The 19,292-nt window shown below is 32.7% G+C and overlaps 2 protein-coding genes across 3 annotated transcripts; both read left to right on the top strand.

Annotated features, from left to right (window-relative positions):
* Positions 1 to 571: 571 nt before the first annotated feature.
* On the top strand, positions 572 to 2,260 carry LOC115877218 (tigger transposable element-derived protein 1-like). Its single transcript, XM_030893376.1, has one exon. It carries the CDS (start codon positions 572 to 574, stop codon positions 2,258 to 2,260), a length of 1,689 nt encoding a protein of 562 aa, XP_030749236.1.
* Positions 2,261 to 6,970: 4,710 nt separating this feature from the next.
* On the top strand, positions 6,971 to 9,793 carry LOC115877047 (piggyBac transposable element-derived protein 4-like). 2 transcript variants are annotated; one of them, XM_030893113.1, is made up of 2 exons: positions 6,971 to 9,207; positions 9,388 to 9,793. In XM_030893113.1, the coding sequence occupies exons 1-2, from the start codon at positions 7,455 to 7,457 to the stop codon at positions 9,423 to 9,425; spliced, it is 1,791 nt and encodes a 596-aa protein (XP_030748973.1). In that variant the 5' UTR covers positions 6,971 to 7,454; the 3' UTR covers positions 9,426 to 9,793. The 2 variants fall into 2 exon arrangements, with proteins under 2 accessions (XP_030748973.1, XP_030748974.1); XM_030893114.1 differs by having other exon boundaries at positions 6,971 to 7,250; positions 7,515 to 9,793.
* Positions 9,794 to 19,292: the final 9,499 nt, after the last annotated feature.

Consider the following 19,292-nt stretch of genomic DNA (forward strand, 5'->3'; position numbering starts at 1 on the left):
ATACTAAGCAGAGACAGAAACCCATAAGATGGCACTTCCATAAAGGATTCTGCCAAAATTGTTCATTTATACTTTATAAACTAGTTAACTAATCGTGTCGATAGAAATCCCTGTCTCAATGTAGAACTGCGTGGATAACTCACTATAGTAGTGAGGCGATATTATATATATATATATATATATATATATATATATATATATATATATATATATATATATATATATATATATATATATATATATATATATATATATATATATATATATATATATATATATATATATATATATATATATATATATACAGTAATACCCCGACTTACGCTACCTCGACTTACGCGAATTCGGAGTTACGCGATTTAATTTTCTCGTCTATTCGTTTTTTGTTTGAACGCCGTGCAGTCAAGGTCAAGCGGCGGCGTTTGTTTCTGACTCCCCCCGCCCGCATTATTATTCGTTCAGTTTACAACAAGCACATACGTGTAGTGCGGAATCGGCGCGTAGGTACATAAGTTACGATTTTGTGTTTTTTTGTGCGTTGTGCGACGACCTGAGATATTTACTAAGTACTATGGCATCCAAACGAAGTAGAACCGACTCTTTTGCTTTAAACAAGAAGAGAAAAACATTATCTTTGGAGTGTAAACTTAACATTATTAAAGACTACGATGCAAAAATAAAAATTTGTGATTTAGCGAAGAAGTATGAACTTCCGGAATCGACAGTCAGATCAATTACGAAAAGTAAAGAAAAAATTCTCGAAGCTGTGAAAAATGCTCAGTCTTTGAATTCAAGCATCATTCGTAAACGGCATGGTATTATCGCTGAAATGGAAACATTGTTAAAATTATGGTGTGATAATCAAGTAAGTGTGAAAAATTGTCCTATTGATCAGAACACGGTGTGCTTTCAAGCTAAACAAATTTTTGAGAAATTAAAAGAAGAAGCTGGGGAGATGGCTAAAGATGAAACGTTTAAAGCCAGTAACGGTTGGTTCAGCCGGTTCAAAAGTCGCTGTAACTGGCATAGCATTGCAGAAAGTGGAGAGGCGGCAAGTGCAGATAAAGAGGCAGCATCTCTCTATCCAGAGAAACTCAAAGCTATGATAAATGAAGGTGGCTATACCAGCCAAACCATATTCAACGTAGATGAAACTGGCCTATTTTGGAAGAAGATGCCTAAAAGAACTTTTATTGCGCGTGAAGAGAAAACTTTTCCAGGTTTTAAGGCCGCCAAAGATCGATTGACAGTGATGCTTGGCGCGAATGCAGCTGGTGACTTTAAATTAAAACCTCTCTTAGTTTATCGCTCGGAAAATCCAAGAGCATTGAAAAACAAATCTAAAGCTGGTTTGCCCGTGATTTGGAAGTCGAATCGTAAAGCTTGGGTGACGGCCTCCCTTTTTGAAGACTGGTTTGGTCATCACTTCATACCTGAAGTCGAACGTTATTGCCAGTCTAAACAAATCCCGTTTAAAGTGATGCTATTAATCGACAACGCGCCAGGTCATCCTCCTGCTACTTTAACTAGTTTCGACCCACGTGTGAAAGTTGAATTTTTGCCACCAAATACAACCAGCTTGCTTCAACCGATGGACCAGGGCGTTATCAAAACATTCAAAGCTTATTACACGAGACGATCGTTTGCACATCTGCATGAAGCTATGAGACAAAACAACGAGCTCTCTGTTAAAGAATTTTGGAAACAATTCAACGTTTTAGAAGCAGTGAGAATCATTGGAGAATCTTGGAATGAAATTTCACAAAAAACTTTAAATGGCGTCTGGAAAAAACTCTGTCCATTTTTTTTCTCCACTATGACTCAGGCGGAATTAGTGTCAGGGCCTGATGAAATTTGCAATGTGATCAAAGACGTTGTCGAACTTGGTAGACAAATAAATTTAGAAGTGGATAGTGATGATGTTCAAGAGCTGTTGGATTCACACAATGAGGAGCTTACAATTGATGAGCTCATAACAATGCGTGAACAAGAGGAAGAAATTGATAATCATGATTCTTTGGATCCAGTTCAATTAGAAGATCAAATGACAGTTGGAAACTTGACAGAAGCCCTCAGTTCGATTGAAAAAGGGTTAACAATTTTGGAAAGCATAGACTCCAATGAAGAGCGCAGTTTTGTTACAAAACATGGAATAAAAAAATTACTAGGATGCTACGAGGAGATATTACGGGAGAAGAAAAAATCATTGACTCGTCAGACGACTTTGTTACAATTTATGAAACCTTCTACATCAAAATAACTTCGGATTGTGTTTATACACTCTATTAATATAGTTTGTATATTGTATTGTCATATTATTTAGAATTAGATACTAATTATTTCCTAAATTATTGTTTTATTTAGTCTCCAGTCCCAATTAAACATACTTTGTATGTCTTTATATGCAAAATTGTACCCCGACTTACGCGAATTCGACTTACGCGGATAGCGCTCAGTCCCACCTATCGCGTAGTCCGGGGTATTACTGTATATAATATATATATATATATATATATATATATATATATATATATATATATATATATATATATATATATATATATATATATATATATATATATATATTTTAAGGTGTTTCTAACCCATTGCTTAATATTTAAAAGACCTTACTTTTTAAGCCATTAATAATAGACAACATTTGAATGTTAGACTTTGGTAGTAGGAAATTAAGATTCTCAATAATTTATTTTCCAAAATGCTTTAATTACGTCGATGAATTAAACCAGAGTCATCATATAGATTAGATTTCGATGCATACATTGGTATGGATATTATGGACATTGATATAAAGTAGACACAGATATTGATCTGTGTCAATTTTATACCAGAAGTTTTATTATTATTTGTATTATTTATTTTTTTTTATAATTTTCAGTAACTATGATATGCATATATAATTATATACTGACTAAAAACAAACTGACATCTGTCTCTGATAACTAAGGTTAAACGTGAAACCAATATATGATTTATTATTTTTCATAGCCAGTTCACGGCAAGAATTATATAATCTATTTATATACATAAAACTGCAAGAAAACTATTTCCACTTTATGATTTAATTGATATGTCTATTCTTTCCGAAATTTCTAGATAAGAAAGTAACTGTTAGGGAACATTTATGGTAAAATTTTAATGCAGTAAACCTTAGACACATCATATCTTACAAAAGCCTCTTTCAACGAGAAACCATCCAGAGATATTTAAGAAAAAATTCAAAGTCTGTGAAAGTTTACATTAATGTTATTATAATCATCTCTTTCGAAAGTGTATTGTAGAGGAGAAAATATATATTATATACTGTAAGAAAAAACTAACTTTTTGTTTCGATAATTTGCACAAAGTCTGTCACTTTGTCAAAATGTATAAAGTATTGGCCAAAACACAACACTGCTTTTATAGACCGAAATGGGTAAATATAAACTGACAATTTCATTTAATGACATTCATTTATCGAATTTTAACAACAGAGCAGCCTCCCTATTTGTTCACATTGCTTCACTACGTTGACCATGATCATTCGACTAGACAAGGGCATTATTTTAAAATTCCTCAACACCGAACAGCTAACTTCCAAAAATCTTTCAGTTTCATAGCGCCACATTTGTGGAATCATATTTCTAATAACTTTAAGTTTCAATCCTTTAGAGATTATAAAAAACAAATTAAAAATCATTTACTAAATTCGTAAATATTATAATTTCTTCGACTGATTTGTGAGATCTTCTTGTTCTTCTGATATGCCCGTCATTGGTTGCTGTTCCGGTTTTTACACTGTTTCATTATGCCTCTCTGCTTATCTCCGCTCATCCCTGATAAAATTAAAATTAAAATTATATTTTCACTTTTTTTATATAATTTTAATTTTTTTAATTCTGTTTATTTTTATAATTTAATTTATTTCTATTTTGTATTTGGGGTCGCACCACTCTGGCACTTTGTGCCATTGTATCGATTTTTTAATCGCGGTGCGATCCCTTTAGACACATTTATTAATACTAATATTATTCTGTAAAACTTAATGGGGTCTAATAAAGAAGTTTGAATTTGAATTTGAATTTTTGACTTAATTAGATGTGTTTGGTTATAACATAATTTATTGTTTATTTAACTGACTTATTTTGTTTCTAAAAAGAACTTAAATTTTTATTTTTTTTAGAAAGTTTTATTAACATCAAAAAACTCAAATAACAAAGTAAACGTATTAACCTTCATAAGTTGCATCCGTAGTAGGCCTCGACATAATTTCTTCAAAGAATAATCTTCCTTCTTCTGGTATATAATCCATCAGCTTGCGAATATCGTCAATTTTTTTTTGTTAATTGGAACTTTGTCGGAGATTGTTGGTAGTGGTGAACTCCGATTACTTATTTTAAGCCAAAACCTGTGATTTGTAAGGCCATTAATGTTTTCTGATACTGTGACGATTCCTGGGTGATCATTTGAGTAAAAAAATGAGAGTACGTTGAAATTTGAAAAGTTATTTTTTTATCTCTTTGAACTTTTTTGCCTACCGAATCTTCCGACAAACAGTTCTTTTTGTAATGGGTTGGCCACCATTTTTTGAATTCAATAACCTCTAAAGTGTCCACCATTTTAACGAAAAACTTGTGTCGTGTAGAGTTTACTATCATTTCTGTGTATTCCTTTGGATTATAATATAAACACGGTCACATTTTTTAATGACTCTTTTTTTTATCGCCGCAAAGTTTCTGTCGTTCGGCAAGAAGGAATGACCGTGTCGTGGGAAGTATTGGATTTACCTTCAACCAGTAAACCAAAGATATGGGCGCGACCTCGGACAGAAAAAGAACTTTTAGATTGTCTACTGAATGACAATGATTCGGAAATAATAGGTTTATCGGACGAGGAAGATAATTTTGATGATGTAGGCAACCTGGGTGACCTTTCCGATCTAGGCGATGATATCTTGGAACTCGATGATGATATTATGCATGAACAAGAGATAACAGAAAGTGAAAGAAACGATCAAATAAGACAACCAGGAGAAAATGGAAATAGTGACCAAGGAAAACAACAAGGAGAAAATGAAAATAACGCTCAAAGGGGAAATGAAGAAAACGAAAATATGGCTGCAGAAGAAAGTGCGAATAGAAGAAAAGAATTTTATACACTTCATAATTTCACTGATAAGAAAAGTATCGCTTGGAAATACGACCCACAGTGCTTCGTCCCATGGACAAAAATCGAAAAAAAAATTAATTAATAATTTAAGAAAGTTAAAATTTACTAATATCTGAATATGTAATTTTATACTTATAGCAATGTTCAACCATCCTGTATATTACTTTTCATAAACAGCGTTTTTTGTTAGCAAGTATTTTCACTAAAAATAAAATTTGCGATCATTATCTTATCAGTGAAAAGAATAACATTCATAGTAGTTCTGTATATTATCAGAGTACTTAAACCACCGAGTAGCGACAGTCCCGTTTTCAATTTTCTTTGCGGCTGCGCGAAATAAGTTGTTTATCTGTCATATGAAGAAGCGACGTTGCCACTGTTGCCATTTATCAAATATCTCTATATACTTTATTTCAAGTATGCCTCAGGCAACGGATCTAGGTACTCTGTTGCCAGTGTCAAGTACGCTTCATTTTTAGTCGGCCCAGAGCCCATTTTTAGAGCCCCATTCCCCATTTTTAGAGCCCCAGAGCTTATCACTTTCCGGCAAAAATGTTAACATTGCCAGATAAGCGAACTCTTGAGAGGTTGACAGCAAAACTTTCATGTTGTAACATTTTTAGTTCGTTACATGTTTTTTTTTATATATAATATATGATGTCTGGCCTATCATCACCGGATTCCCTCTCGTTCAGGCCGGATAGATTATTTGACGCGTAATTTTTACGTTCCCTGGTCGCCAACCCTGTGATCGTTCGACACAACCCTGTTACTATTCTGTGAAGGCGCGCGCTGTCAACATCGCTTCTGTCAACTCTCCGTGCTTAACCTCACTTTGTTTTGACGCTCTGCTTTATCCCAGCTTTTAGAAATGGTGATTATTTAAATCTTGCTGTATAATCTGAATCAGCTGCTATTTCAAAGCAACAGGTAAAGATGAGATATTATCCTTTTAGATTCGATATTATTATTGAATATTTTTAGGGTAGAGTTACGGATGTCCCAACTTGTATTTGTGTTTTGCTGGCACGTTGGCGTCCCTTTTCTTTTGTCCTCCAGAATGTCACATGGAAGAAAGGACGTGTTGTTTATTATTTATTGAGCCCTCGGAAGTATTTCGAGGGTCTTACGGACGGACATTGTCTTACGGACAAGTGTCCAATGTATGGACTACTTTTCAAGGTCCTAGTAGTGTTCTCTTGTGCCACTATCTTATGGACGGATGTCCCATGGACAAGTGTCCCCAGTAGGATTGATTTGTCTTACACATAGAGTGCCCCAGCGTGGATGTGGCTTGAGCCCCGTGCTGCTTCACCCCCATTTCTAAGCCTGGATCGCCGACAGACAGTACAGAGATGCTAGACCTCCTCGCGCTGCTACTGTTTGAAGCAGGGTTACATAAAAGAACAGCTAAGTGTATATTTAAGTTCTAGTTTTGCATTTAACATCTAAAATGTTTTCAGTCTTAAACAGTAACGTACATTTTAAACAATAGCGTACAGACTATATTTAGTGGTTAGATTATTAAGGATATTTATGTCGATGCAGCAGTAAAAGTGTGATTTAGATTTTAGATTTCATAATATCACGCATTGTAATAGTATTACTTTCTATAGACATTATTATTACGCTATACTAACAGATGAATAACGAGATAGATTCTAGAATCTACAGGTTGCAACACATCTGATTTAACACCGTATAAATTTAACAATTTAAATAAAGTAATGCTACTTTTCCTATATTTTCTATAACGTTACACGCATTGCATTTTCTTGATAGTCTTTTCATAGAACGTATTTAACACGTTCGCTACCAAGTGGCTCATATATGCGCCACAAGGATTTTTCTCATAGACCAGCGTCACACATTTGAGCCGTGGTTTCTACTGTACTAAATGATGAACAAAATATTAACGTTCGCAGATAGCGGTTTGTGCTTTGCATGTGGTCTATAGGAAAGTGTGGCGCATATCTGAGTCGCATGGTCTGTGCTTTGCTTCCACCGTTTAGTAGAAACTGAGTGTCAACCGGTACAACATAACATCCGAATTGTGCTGTGCTTTATTCTTGTTTTTAGTCCATGTAAGTGTTTTTTGTTTTACATATTATTAGGTATGGTATTTTGTATGATAATTCTACTAGAAAACAAAAAAAAATCATTATTACCACAAAGAAAATAAAACGTGCTGGAAAAGTGAGGTTACGTCACAAAATATTTTCCATTTTAGGCGCACGCTGTATTTCAAAGGTTTTTCGTCAATCTCGTTGTTTTTCTCTCAATTTCGTATGTTTGCTACATATTTACTCGTAACACGCGTAATAATATTCCCTTTGATGTTGTTTCAGTGTTTAGCTGGGATGGCTAAAAGAACATTTCTAAGCGAGAAAGACCTTCAAGAAGAGGCCGACAAAATTATGAACTCAGAAAATAATGAAAATCTTTCTCAGATGCTGGAACCTGATGAAATTCCAGAAATGTTTTCAGATTCTGGAAGTAGCTACAAGCCTTCATCAGAATCGGGTTCTAGTGTGGAACATTGTCCAAGTAGTGACTCGGAACATTTTAGTGATGAACCACATAGCGACCTTGATGAAAATGTTCCTGATAATGAACCAACGAATAATCAAGACGATATCGATAGTGACTGGGTCGAAATTGACGGTGAACCAGAGATTTTCGATTTTCTAGAAATCGAAGGGTTGAAAGTAAATATTTTAGAAAGCTCTACTGTCAGATATATATTTGAACTATTGTTTGATGACAACTTATTTGAAAAAATTTGTGAATGGATCAATCTACGTGCACTGTCAGTTATAGGCAATGTAATACCGAAGCATTCTACAATGAATAAATGGAAACCAATAACTCCTGATGAATTCCGCCGTTTTCTCGCATTATGTATGCTAATGGGGAACATAAAAATGCCCAACGTTAAGTGCTACTGGAGTAGGAATCCACTGTATGCCCACCCAATATTTGGAAATACAATGTCAAGAAATAGATTCGAACAAATTTTACGGTGTTTATGTTTTACCAAAAAAGATGATATAAAAACTTCTCGTTTACATAAAATTGAACAAGTTGCAGACCATCTTTTTGAAAACATACGACAGGTCTTATATCCTGGAAAAAACCTTTCCCTAGATGAAGCTTTGCTACTTTGGCGTGGACGATTGATATTTCGTCAGTATATTCCTAATAAGAGTGCAAAATATGGAATAAAATTGTATGAGCTTTGCACCCCTGACGGCTTTGTTTTAGAATGTCTGGTTTATACTGGGAAAGACACAGTTAACAATGAGACTGGCCATGCACAAGCTGTAGTAACAAAACTAGCTGAGCGATATTTTGGGAAAGGTCACACATTGTACTTGGACAATTATTACAACAGTGTAACTCTTGCAGAATTTCTTTATGAAAAAAAAACTCATGTGGTAGGAACATTGAGAAAAAACCGGAAGGGGAACCCAAAAGTAGTAGTTAACTACAAATTACGCAAAGGAGAGAGCATTTTCCGAAAAAAGAAAAATTTGATGGTCTTGAAGTGGAAGGACAAGCGCGACGTACTCATGATAACGACGTTGCATGGACCTGGATCTGAAAAAACTACTAATAAACGAGGGGCCGAACAAGAGAAACCGAGTGTTGTGGTTGACTATAACAAACATATGTCCGGTGTGGACAGGAGTGACCAAATGCTCTCATATTATACGACACCCAGAAAAACTATTAGGTGGTACCTAAAACTATTTTTCCATTTTGTAGACATATGCTTATGGAATGGTACATATTTGCACAACGTTGCTAAGAAAAAAAAAATTACGTACCTTGAATTCAGGGAGCTGCTGATACATGACTACCTTCAAGTTCAACTTCCATCAAGGAAAAGTCAGGTGAAACATTCATCTCATTATCCCAAAAAAACAGAAAAACGAAGAAGATGCCGAATTTGTTCCTCAAAAAAGAAAAGGTCACTGACATTTTTTCTTTGCGAGAAATGTAAAGACAAAGATGGAAAAGTGATTGGGCTGTGTGTAGATCCATGTTTTCGGGAGTATCACGAAGGCAGCCAGTAGATGATCTTTAGTATTTATGTCATTAGAAGTTTTTTTTTTGTTTTTTTTTGTGAGTTTCTTGATTTTGTTTGTTCTTGTGTTATCAGAATACTTTATTTTAAATGTAAAGACAAAGATGGAAAAATGATTGGGCTGTGTGTAGATCCATGTTTTCGGGAGTATCACGAAGGCAGCCAGTAGATAATCTTTAGTATTTATGTCATTAGAAGTTTTTTTTTGTTTTTTTTTGTGAGTTTCTTGTTTTTGTTTGTTCTTGTGTTATCAGAATACATTATTTTGTTCGTGTTTTGAAAGAAATAGAGTTTATTTACTTATATTTGTTAGTTTTATTACGTCTCATATTTGCGACATATGGTCTATGATATTTCCAGTCATGCTATAGACCAGCGTCACATATATGAGCCGGATCAAAAAATCCTACAGGAATTGCATATTTTCCTCTCATATTGGATATATTACAATCAGAGAAGGTTTATTTCTTCTAATTTGTCATAATCTATATATGGTCCAGCAGGACGAAACATAAGAACAGCCCTGGTAGCGAACGTGTTAATATTATTTACATATATAGTTTTACTCAACAAGTAACCACTATAATAATTATATTAATTGTACAATGCTATTTACCATCAGAATTCATCACGAATAAATATAGTCATTAGTTTTAAGTATTATACAACTGTGTTTTCTTTCTCTGTACATGCCTGGCGCCCAATATCTATATATCTTTTGTTAATTATTACTGATAAATTTTCTCTCTAGTGAAATACCTTATCCACGACTGCTCTCCGATGAAAAGCTGCCGTTCGCAGTGGTAGTTGTTTAAAAAACGCTACAATGTCAATCTGGACTTGATAATCAGGCTATTTATGACGCCCTAGAATTCAAAACTAAGTCTATGCTAGAGGAGGACAAACACTGTATTCTGTGTATTGACGAAATGTCGATTATGACAAATTTGTTTTTTGATATAAAGAGCGACAAAATTATAGGTTTTGAAGATTTAGGTAATGGGGAACGACAACCAGAGCCCTGCAAAATGTTCTTGTGATTATGGCAAGAGGTTTATATTCATCATGGAAGCAACCAATAGCATACTTTTTGCAGGTGCTCAGTTGCAAGCCATTAAGCTTATTTCCATTTTGGAAAATGCATACTAAAATTAAAAGAAATTCAATTGAATGTAGAAGGAATTGCTAGCGATATGGGGTCAAATTTTGTCCAACTCTCAAATATTTTAGGGGTTACCTGCGAAAATCAGAATTTGAATTGGGAGGCAAAAGTTATTATATTTTTTCGATCCATGCCATTTAACAAAGGCCACAAGAAATAACTTAAAACAACATGTTTTTACCTTTGAAAATAAAAAGACATCATGGGCATATATTGAAACATTTTACAATTCAGATAAATCTCAGTTTTATAGGTGTGCACCTAAACTAACTTATGCTCATTTATATCCCACGTCATTTGAAAGTATGAAAGTAAGCTATGCGGCGCAAGTTTTAAGCCATTCAGTGGCATGTGGTATGAATACATACATGAGTTTGGGTGCACTACCTCATGAGGCATTTGGTACAATTGAAGTAATTGAAAAATTTAATCGTCTTTTTGACGTTCTGAATTCAAATTCAACCCAAAACCCATTTAAATTTCAATATGCTTATGACGGTTCGGAATTTCAGAAATCAATTTTTGATAGAAATGTTAGAATTTTTGAAAAATTTAAAAATAATAAACGTAAATGGGAAGGACCTAACAAACACATTGAAGTTTATTAAATGCTGGACAATTACTATAAAAAGTATTTTTAAATTATGGGACAACCTAAAGGGAGTAGGGTATAAATACCTCATGACTGCAAGGCTGAATACAGACTGCCTGGAAAACTATTTTGGGAGCGTAAGGCAGCAAAGCGGTAATTGCGTAAATCCCACCCCCATCCAGTTCCAAAGAGCATTTAAAAAGCAATTTATCCAAAATTATTTTCATTCAAAAAATATGAACTGCAAACCAGACCTCGACCACTTACTAGTGAATCTTAAATCCGATTTCAAGGAATTGGAGACAACGGCAGAAGCAGAAACAAACTTGGAAGTTTTGGCTGTATCTGTAACGGACCACAGTTACAGAACTGAAAATATTCCGAAACAAAATGCCTTTTATTATGTTTGTGGGTATTTAATGAAAAGATGTCTACAGGTTCACTCATGCGAAATATGCGAAACATTTAGCAGAGAGTGTCAATCGCTAGATGTACACACATTATTAACACATTTTAAGGCATTCGATCCTCTAAAGGGCATTTTTGGTGGATTGTCTTCACCGCCAGAAAGATTCGTAAATTTTGTTTATAATTTAGATTTGATTTTTGATAGCGAATTTGAAAAAAAAATGATAGGTGATCAAATTTCAAATTCGCTTTTAAATATATTCAAAAATATTGAATTTGATCGCCCCTGTAAAGACTTTCCAAAATCATTTCTTTTAAAATTATTTATTAGGTGTAAAATATTTTATACTTTAAAATTTAGAAATAGAGATTTTAAATTTAATAAAACCAAAAAAATGTACGTAAATTAAGAAACTTAATGCATGTATAATTAAAAAGTTATAAATCGAAACATTTGTTTTTTTTTTCTTTCCAGCATCCTTATAAATTAGTATTCTAGATATCTTTAGTAAAGCCCTGTTGACACGATCCAAGCGTACTTGGACCGAGAGTCAACCGGGTAAAATGTAATACCAGGTAATACTGTATGATCGAAAAAAAAAACAGCGTCCAGTTGGCTTGAAATGAACATCGATGACATTCCCCATATAATTTTACATATAAAATGACAGCGATCGTCATTTCATAGCCATCGCTGACGCTTTTTTTTCGATCATATTGTACTTTTTAAATTCTTTTTCATCAATTCCATTTTTTTTATTACTAAGTTTTATACAAATTATTTTATGTAAAATAGGTAAAAATAAACTGACAAAAAAAGATAAAATCGATATTAGGTAAAAGCACAAAAACTTGTTTTGCATTTTAAATAGCAACCACAAGGTTTTCTTTTCAATCTTTTTCAATGAGATTCATATTATATCATTTATCTCTAAATATTATAAATATTTAATTCCACTTCAAATGGTGAGCAGTGTATACCACGTTTATAGGACCACTTCATAAGTTGAGCAGTTAAATACGTTGTTTATCTGTCAAGCACGTGATAAGAGAGAGAAAGAAAATTTGGTCCCACCACATCAAAAGAGCCGACGGTGTCTGTCGCTACTCGGTGATCTACGTACTCTGATATTATGGAGTAAAACGGTACGTACTTAATTGAAAGCCACTATGGCTATTGTTAAACAAGGTATGTAATTTAAATTTATTTCTAAACAAGTTCGTGATTGTTTAGTTTTTATTTATTTTTTAAGATGATTCTTAAATGGGTATAAAAATTTTACGTTTTCAAACTTCAAAAAGGCATTTAAAAAACCATATCAAGACATATCGTATTTATTGAATATTTCTGTTGTCATATTCATATACTTTTAATTTTTGTATAGTTCCCTGCGTCTGCTTGCGACGAACTTTATTTTATAATACTTTTCAGATGGAGTAAAATTGATTAGCAAAGCCGATCTGGTTAATAGCTTGATCATAAGGACAAGAACTCAAAATTATTTGTATTTCAAAAAATGTGTTCTTTATTAGATATTGATGAACCTTGCAGTCAAATGAGACACCACTTGTGCCTGAAAAAAACCCACTATGTTGGAGCGAAACGTCGCATACAAAAGTTCCCATCTTTCAATTTATTATAAAACCTCATACCCAAGAGAAGGAAAAAATAATATATGAATATGGTCTATTAAAGAGGTAACTATTAACATCCGAACCCCTCATACCAACAAAAAGAACAGTAACAACGCGAAAAAGTAACATATTAGCAAATGATGTACAGAAATATCTTATATGTGAGGATACTTCATCTACCTGTGATTTGGATACCATAAATTTGGAAGATTCTGTCAGCAGTGATTCTTCTGAATCAGAGTAGTTACGATCTATGCATTTTGTTGTCCTAAAGTAAATTTATAGTATCTTAAGTTTTTTTAATTAAATATAACATTAATGTTTCTTTTTCATTAAAGAAAAACATTTTTATCTTATATTTGGCTTATATTGTAGGAATCATGTTCTAATGTTATTTCAATTCTTTTTTTTCACAGGGATTTATTTAATACTTACACCGTTTTCATACTATAAATTATTATTTCCTTAGATGGAACACAGCTCCAACATTTTTATTATTTATAAGATTTTTTTCATAAACGTGGGACTAAGAACATCATCATTTAGTACAACGAGAGTACTCATCATTAGTGTCAAATAAACCTAGTTTGAATAAATTGCCTACAATAAAAGAGAAGTTTTGCATTTTTGTCCTCTAGAGCCATATGTTCGAAGCACTGTGCGGTCGGTCAAATGGTTTACTTCTGAACCCGACCCAATACATGAATTACCTGCTCCGATAAGTTTTTTTATGAAGTATATACCACATTCTTTGCTAGAGCAAATGTCAGAAAAAACTAATTTGTATGCAAACCAAAAAAATATTGCTCGATTTTTCCCAACATGCAAAGAGATGAAGCGATTTATAGGAATTCATATGGTCATGGGAAATCTAAAATGCCCAAGAGCAAGGATGTACTGGAATCAAAGTACTGGTATTTCCATAATAAAAGATAACATGACTTTTAACCGATTCTCTAAATTGCGCAGTACAATACATTTAGTTGATATCACAGCAAGGGATGATAATCCAGATCGGTTATGGAAGGTCAGGGACATTTACAATGCGATTAGAAACCGTTGTTTGGAGCTCGAACTAGAAACAAATCTTTGTGTGGACGAACAAATTACTCCTTTCGAAGGCCAAATAAACATCAAACAATACCTTCCAAATAAACCTAAAAAGTGGAGGATCAAGTTATGGATCTTGGCAGGCCAAAGTGGAATATTTTACGACTTCATCATATACCAAGAGTCAGGAACCGAAATAAAAGATATATATTCTCAATTTGGACAAGGAGCTGGGACAGTTAGCCGAGAGAATAGAAGGTAAATACCATGGCCTTTATTTTGATAATTATTTTAGCACCTACAGTTTATTTCAATACCTAAACAGCAGATCTATAATGGCAGTAGGAACAATACGCATAAACAGATTTGCTGGTGTAAAACTGGCAAGTGATAAAGAACTAAAACTGAAAGGTAGAGCCAGTTTTGATGTTGCTTGTAGTACGGATTTTGATGTTGCTTGTAAGTACGGATCGTATAGTTATCACAAAATGGTTTGATAATAAATCGGTATTGGTTGCTTCAAATTTTGTTCCTGAAGGAAAATTGGATAAAGGTGGGATAAGGCGTCTAAAAATTAAAAGGTGTACGCCCCGAGTCTATAAAACTCTACAATGCAAATATGGGGGGCGTTGACAAATTAGATTTTTTATTGAGTATATATATATAGGTCTTATCGACGTTCCAGAAAATGGACTGTACGCATGATTACACATGCTTTGGATATGGCGGCAGCAAATTCATGGCTTGAATATAAAAAACATGCACTCCAACTAGGAATTCGACCCAACAAAATAATGGATTTGTGGGAATTTAGATTGAATATTGCAGAACATCTAATTCTCCACAAAGATCCTCCAAAAAGTGGAAGACCAAGCGAGGTTGATGAATCTCAAAGACCTAATAAAAAAAGTAAAAACCGAAGAAAGGCCACATTCGGAACAAAGGTACGACAACTATGGACATTTTCCTGAAGTAAATGCAAAGAAAGACAGTACGAGACGTAAATTTGAAAATTGTAAAGGAAAATCAAGAACGTATTGCGTAAAGTGTAATGTTCATTTATGTTTTTTAAGTGGCAGAAACTGTTTTCTTAATTTTCATACTCACTAATAATAATTAGCAAAAACTAGGATCATGGCTTCTAGTTCATGATATTATTTGAAATAAGTATCATAAACAAATATTTCACATAAATATACGTTTTTTTGAGGTGAGTTTTTTACGCACTTTTGTTTCTTCTGGTAATTTTTTCCAAACCAAATCAAACTTAACCTAACCAAAGTCACCATGTCCATTAAAATGGACATGTCATAAATCATGAAAAAAACATAATATGGTAAAATAAACTGATAAAAGTGCCGTAAAGTTGGCCTATTATTTCTTAATAGTTATTTATGATATAAGTGCTAAAAGTGGTATTTTATTTTGAGAGAAGGGAAGCTTAAATATACAAAATAAAATCCCTTTTACCACACATATCATACACTATTTTTTTCTACAAACAAGTTTATGCTTGTATATATCAAGGCATGATACAAGGAGGGTTAGATAAGATATTGCGCATCTAGTGGGCGGAGCTTAACGGGTCATTCGGGTAGTAATCCTTCTCAAAACTACGTTCTGTCGCTGGCGACACTGGTTGACATTTGACAGAACCAGCTGTTTGAATTTTCCACAAATCTCATTGGTTCATTTGACGTGTGGTTGGCGACAGTACGAAGTTCTCGGCAATGTTTACGGCCTGCCTGTGTTTGATGCGTGTTTTTCTTTAATGTTTGTATTTTTTGTTATAATAAATTAAAATATGCGTTGTGCTGTTGCCACCTCCAATATGGATAATCAATCCAAACATTTCAATAAAGTGTTATGATTTTTATGAGTACCTTGTTTATATAGTGTATTGTTATGATTAACAAATTATGGTTTATGTATTATGTCAGAGAGTGTATTTCATAATCATGGTTTTTAGCAAGGCCGAAGAGGGAGATAAGATGGTGGGTGAGGCGCCCGCCGCAGTCAGGGCTGCCGCTTGACCGGATTGGAGCATGACGGAAGGCTCACTATGGAGTTTGTTGGCCCGGACAGTCCTAATAGAGAGAGCTGTTATCTAAAGAAGTTATGAGGGAAATCCAGTGGTTTTTAATTTGGAAATCAAGATCTACTGTTACACATATCAGAAGTGGGGATAGAACTACTACGAAGTACCCAAGAGTTTAAAAATGCCAAAATGCCATGTTGGTGGTTGTGGAATCCAGTATTAGTTGCATGCAAAGGACACTAAAGCCATATAGCCAACAAGTCCAGCAGTTGTTAGTGATAAAAAGGCATAATAGTACATACAGGAATATTTGGAAATTGGCTTATCCACTCCTACTTACTAACAAAAATGGGAAAAGACAAAGCTGTTACGATGTGCAAGGACTGCAAGTCATGTTTGCTCTAAATAAGTCTTTTTATTGACCATGTTGACATAAACACTAAAGCAGTGAGAAAATATAGCCTTCAGAGGATACATTCGAATAAGATAAGTACCTACACAGATATTCATAGTTAGAGATATAAAATTTTGGTTGCTTGTTTAGACTTTTAAGGACGTTATTGAAATTAATATCCAAAATTGAATTTGTAATGAATCAAAATAAATAAAACAAATAATATTATATAGTGTATATAGAATTATTGTACTAAAATCTGTTCAATATCAGACTTGGAAAATGTTTTTCACTAAAATTAAAAGCCCAGCATCTTTTGCATATCCTCTTTTGCAAATTGTGATACAAGCAAACAAATTTTTGAATGTTCTAAATTATTTAAATGATTTTGTAAAGGCTATTCATTTTCTCGGTGAATAAAATTAACAATATGAAGTTTAAAATATCACCAAGGTTTTAATTTACACTGTGAACAAATAATCGCAAAAATATAGTCTCCTACGCAAATTATAGATCCGTATAGTCTAAATAATTATTGTTTTATAAAGTTTATGATTCCAAAAATTATCTGTTTTTCTTATAAAGATATAACGTTCTTTTAAAATAATTTAAAGGACTATTATTTATTTTCAGGACGGTTCTTGGAAAATAGTCTGTAAGTAGAAGGAGTTGACACAATAGTTTTCAAAAAAAGATCTTGTGATATTGATAACAGAAAATGTTCGTATACAGGTCGATAAACACAGAGTTTTTTACATAAAAAATGTGGTTTGATTGCTCACACACACGAGTTTAGTATGCAAAAAAATTGGTTTTTTGGGGTTGTTTTAACAATTTATAGCATGGAAATAAACACAATAGAAACATATAAGTTAATTTCGGTGTTGTGTTGAGTTATATTTTGATATTATGGTTTTAGAGAGAGAGAGAGAAAAAAAAAAAAAAAAATAAAAAGTTAAATAATTACTTTTGTTCGGCCTCAAAAAAAAAATAAATTAAAAAGAAACAGGAAGTAAAAAAAAAAAAAAAAAAAAAAAAAAAAAAAAATAGCATTAAAAAAAATAAAGTCTTATCAATATAAGATAAATCAGACTGTTTTGCAAACAAAAATAAAATAAATTAGCATTGAATGCAATGTCCTCACAACATTCTACTTCCAAAAAAAATGTTTATTTGAAATGTTCTCTTTGGAAACAGTATATGATTTCACTTTTGAATGATTATTTTTTGTTTCCGATATTTTATTCGCATAATACCTTTTTTATTGAAAATTGTTTTAGTGACATTGAAGACATATTTAAAGTGCTTCATGAATTACAAAATTATAAGGAGGGATGATTGGGAGATATTATCAAGATTCTAGAACCCTAGAGAGAGCAAGGTGTCTCTTTTGGTGGCACAGCCGAATAGAGTAATTTACAGATGATAAGTTTGCTGAGCGATTTGGAATATGAAGTTTAGAAGAATATTAAGTATCTGTTTCTTTTACATAGAAACAAATTGAGCAAATACCTACTACTTATATAGTGGAACTTGATTTCAACCATCATATGTATTCTTTCAAGTCATCACACCATTATTCTCTCTGTACTATTTATTTAACAAAATTCTTAATGCATTTAAAAAAAAAATCGAATTTAATTAAATTTAAAATATATTTTTATTTCCAATCGTTATTGTTATGCAACACAAAGTATCAGAAAAAAACAAAATAATAATTTATGTTATATTACTTATCGATAGCAGTTTAGGTACGAGTACTCACGAAGTCATTGCCTGCAGCTTTCATGGAATGTTGCAAATTTGACTGCTGTATATAGTTTTTTTTTTTTTCAATAATTTTTATTAAAAACAATTTTTTTTTTATAGTAAATATATTTAACCACAACAGAGTTCAAGCAAAAACATTCAAATTGCACCCTGTATGTTTTAACAGGAGTAAAGTTTTCTTTTTAATTAAAATACCAAGAATTAAATATGACTAAATACTTGCTAAACAAAGAGGATTAGAATATCATCAATATTTTCTAATATTTCTATATTTTGTTTTAAAGACAACTGCAATAGTTTAATAAAATGTTCGAAGCATATTGATAAAACTAAGTTTCTTTGGTAAAAAAATAACTTATAAAAAACACGTCTACAACAAATTAACTGCATACAACAAACACACATAGTTTCGACAAGGAATTATGAAAAACCATACCAGTCTTTCATGAAGTTGACTATTATATAAAATTTGATATTTCATTTTAAGACTGATAAAAAAAACATCTCCACGTTTAACAAAAGTTTCAGTTTTAATTATTCGTTTAAATTTTAAAGGTATAGGTAAATAGACACTAAATGTTCTTTATACTTTAGTAATACGTATAGTAAAACAGCAGGGTTACAATCTGCTAACCATATTAATTAATTAATGTTTTGACTTCGATAATGACGCTGAGGATCGTTTGGTTGGCAGGGATTGATGGGCCGATCCCTTCAACTAGGTTGATTGGTGGTCCTATTGAATCTAAACTTTCAGTAAAAATAAGGTAGAAGAAAAAATAATAATTAAAATGAAAAACGAAATATCTTTAGTATTAAAAATAATTGGATATTATTCATTTAATACTTTGCTTATTAAAATATGGGTCGAATAATATGGAAATCGGATTGAAATAAGTATCTTTGGTTGTTACTGATTGACAGCAAGGTGAGGCTTAATTCTCAAATTTGGAAGAAGTGTGATTTAAAGCTGCCAAATAGAAGACG

The sequence above is a fragment of the Sitophilus oryzae genome, unplaced genomic scaffold (genome assembly GCF_002938485.1).
Source record: "Sitophilus oryzae breed Bouriz unplaced genomic scaffold, Soryzae_2.0 scaffold_1442_pilon_pilon, whole genome shotgun sequence".
NCBI lineage: Eukaryota > Metazoa > Arthropoda > Insecta > Coleoptera > Curculionidae > Sitophilus > Sitophilus oryzae.

What these genes read in the sequence shown, in the direction of transcription:
- LOC115877218 (XM_030893376.1), top strand. Translation starts at nt 572, where the DNA reads ATGGCATCCAAACGAAGTAGAACCGACTCTTTTGCTTTAAACAAGAAG.
- LOC115877047 (XM_030893113.1), top strand. Translation starts at nt 7,455, where the DNA reads ATGTTTGCTACATATTTACTCGTAACACGCGTAATAATATTCCCTTTG. An exon ending in AGTGATTGGGCTGTGTGTAG is followed by an intron (nt 9,208 to 9,387) that starts ATCCATGTTTTC and finishes GGCTGTGTGTAG; the next exon opens with ATCCATGTTTTCGGGAGTAT.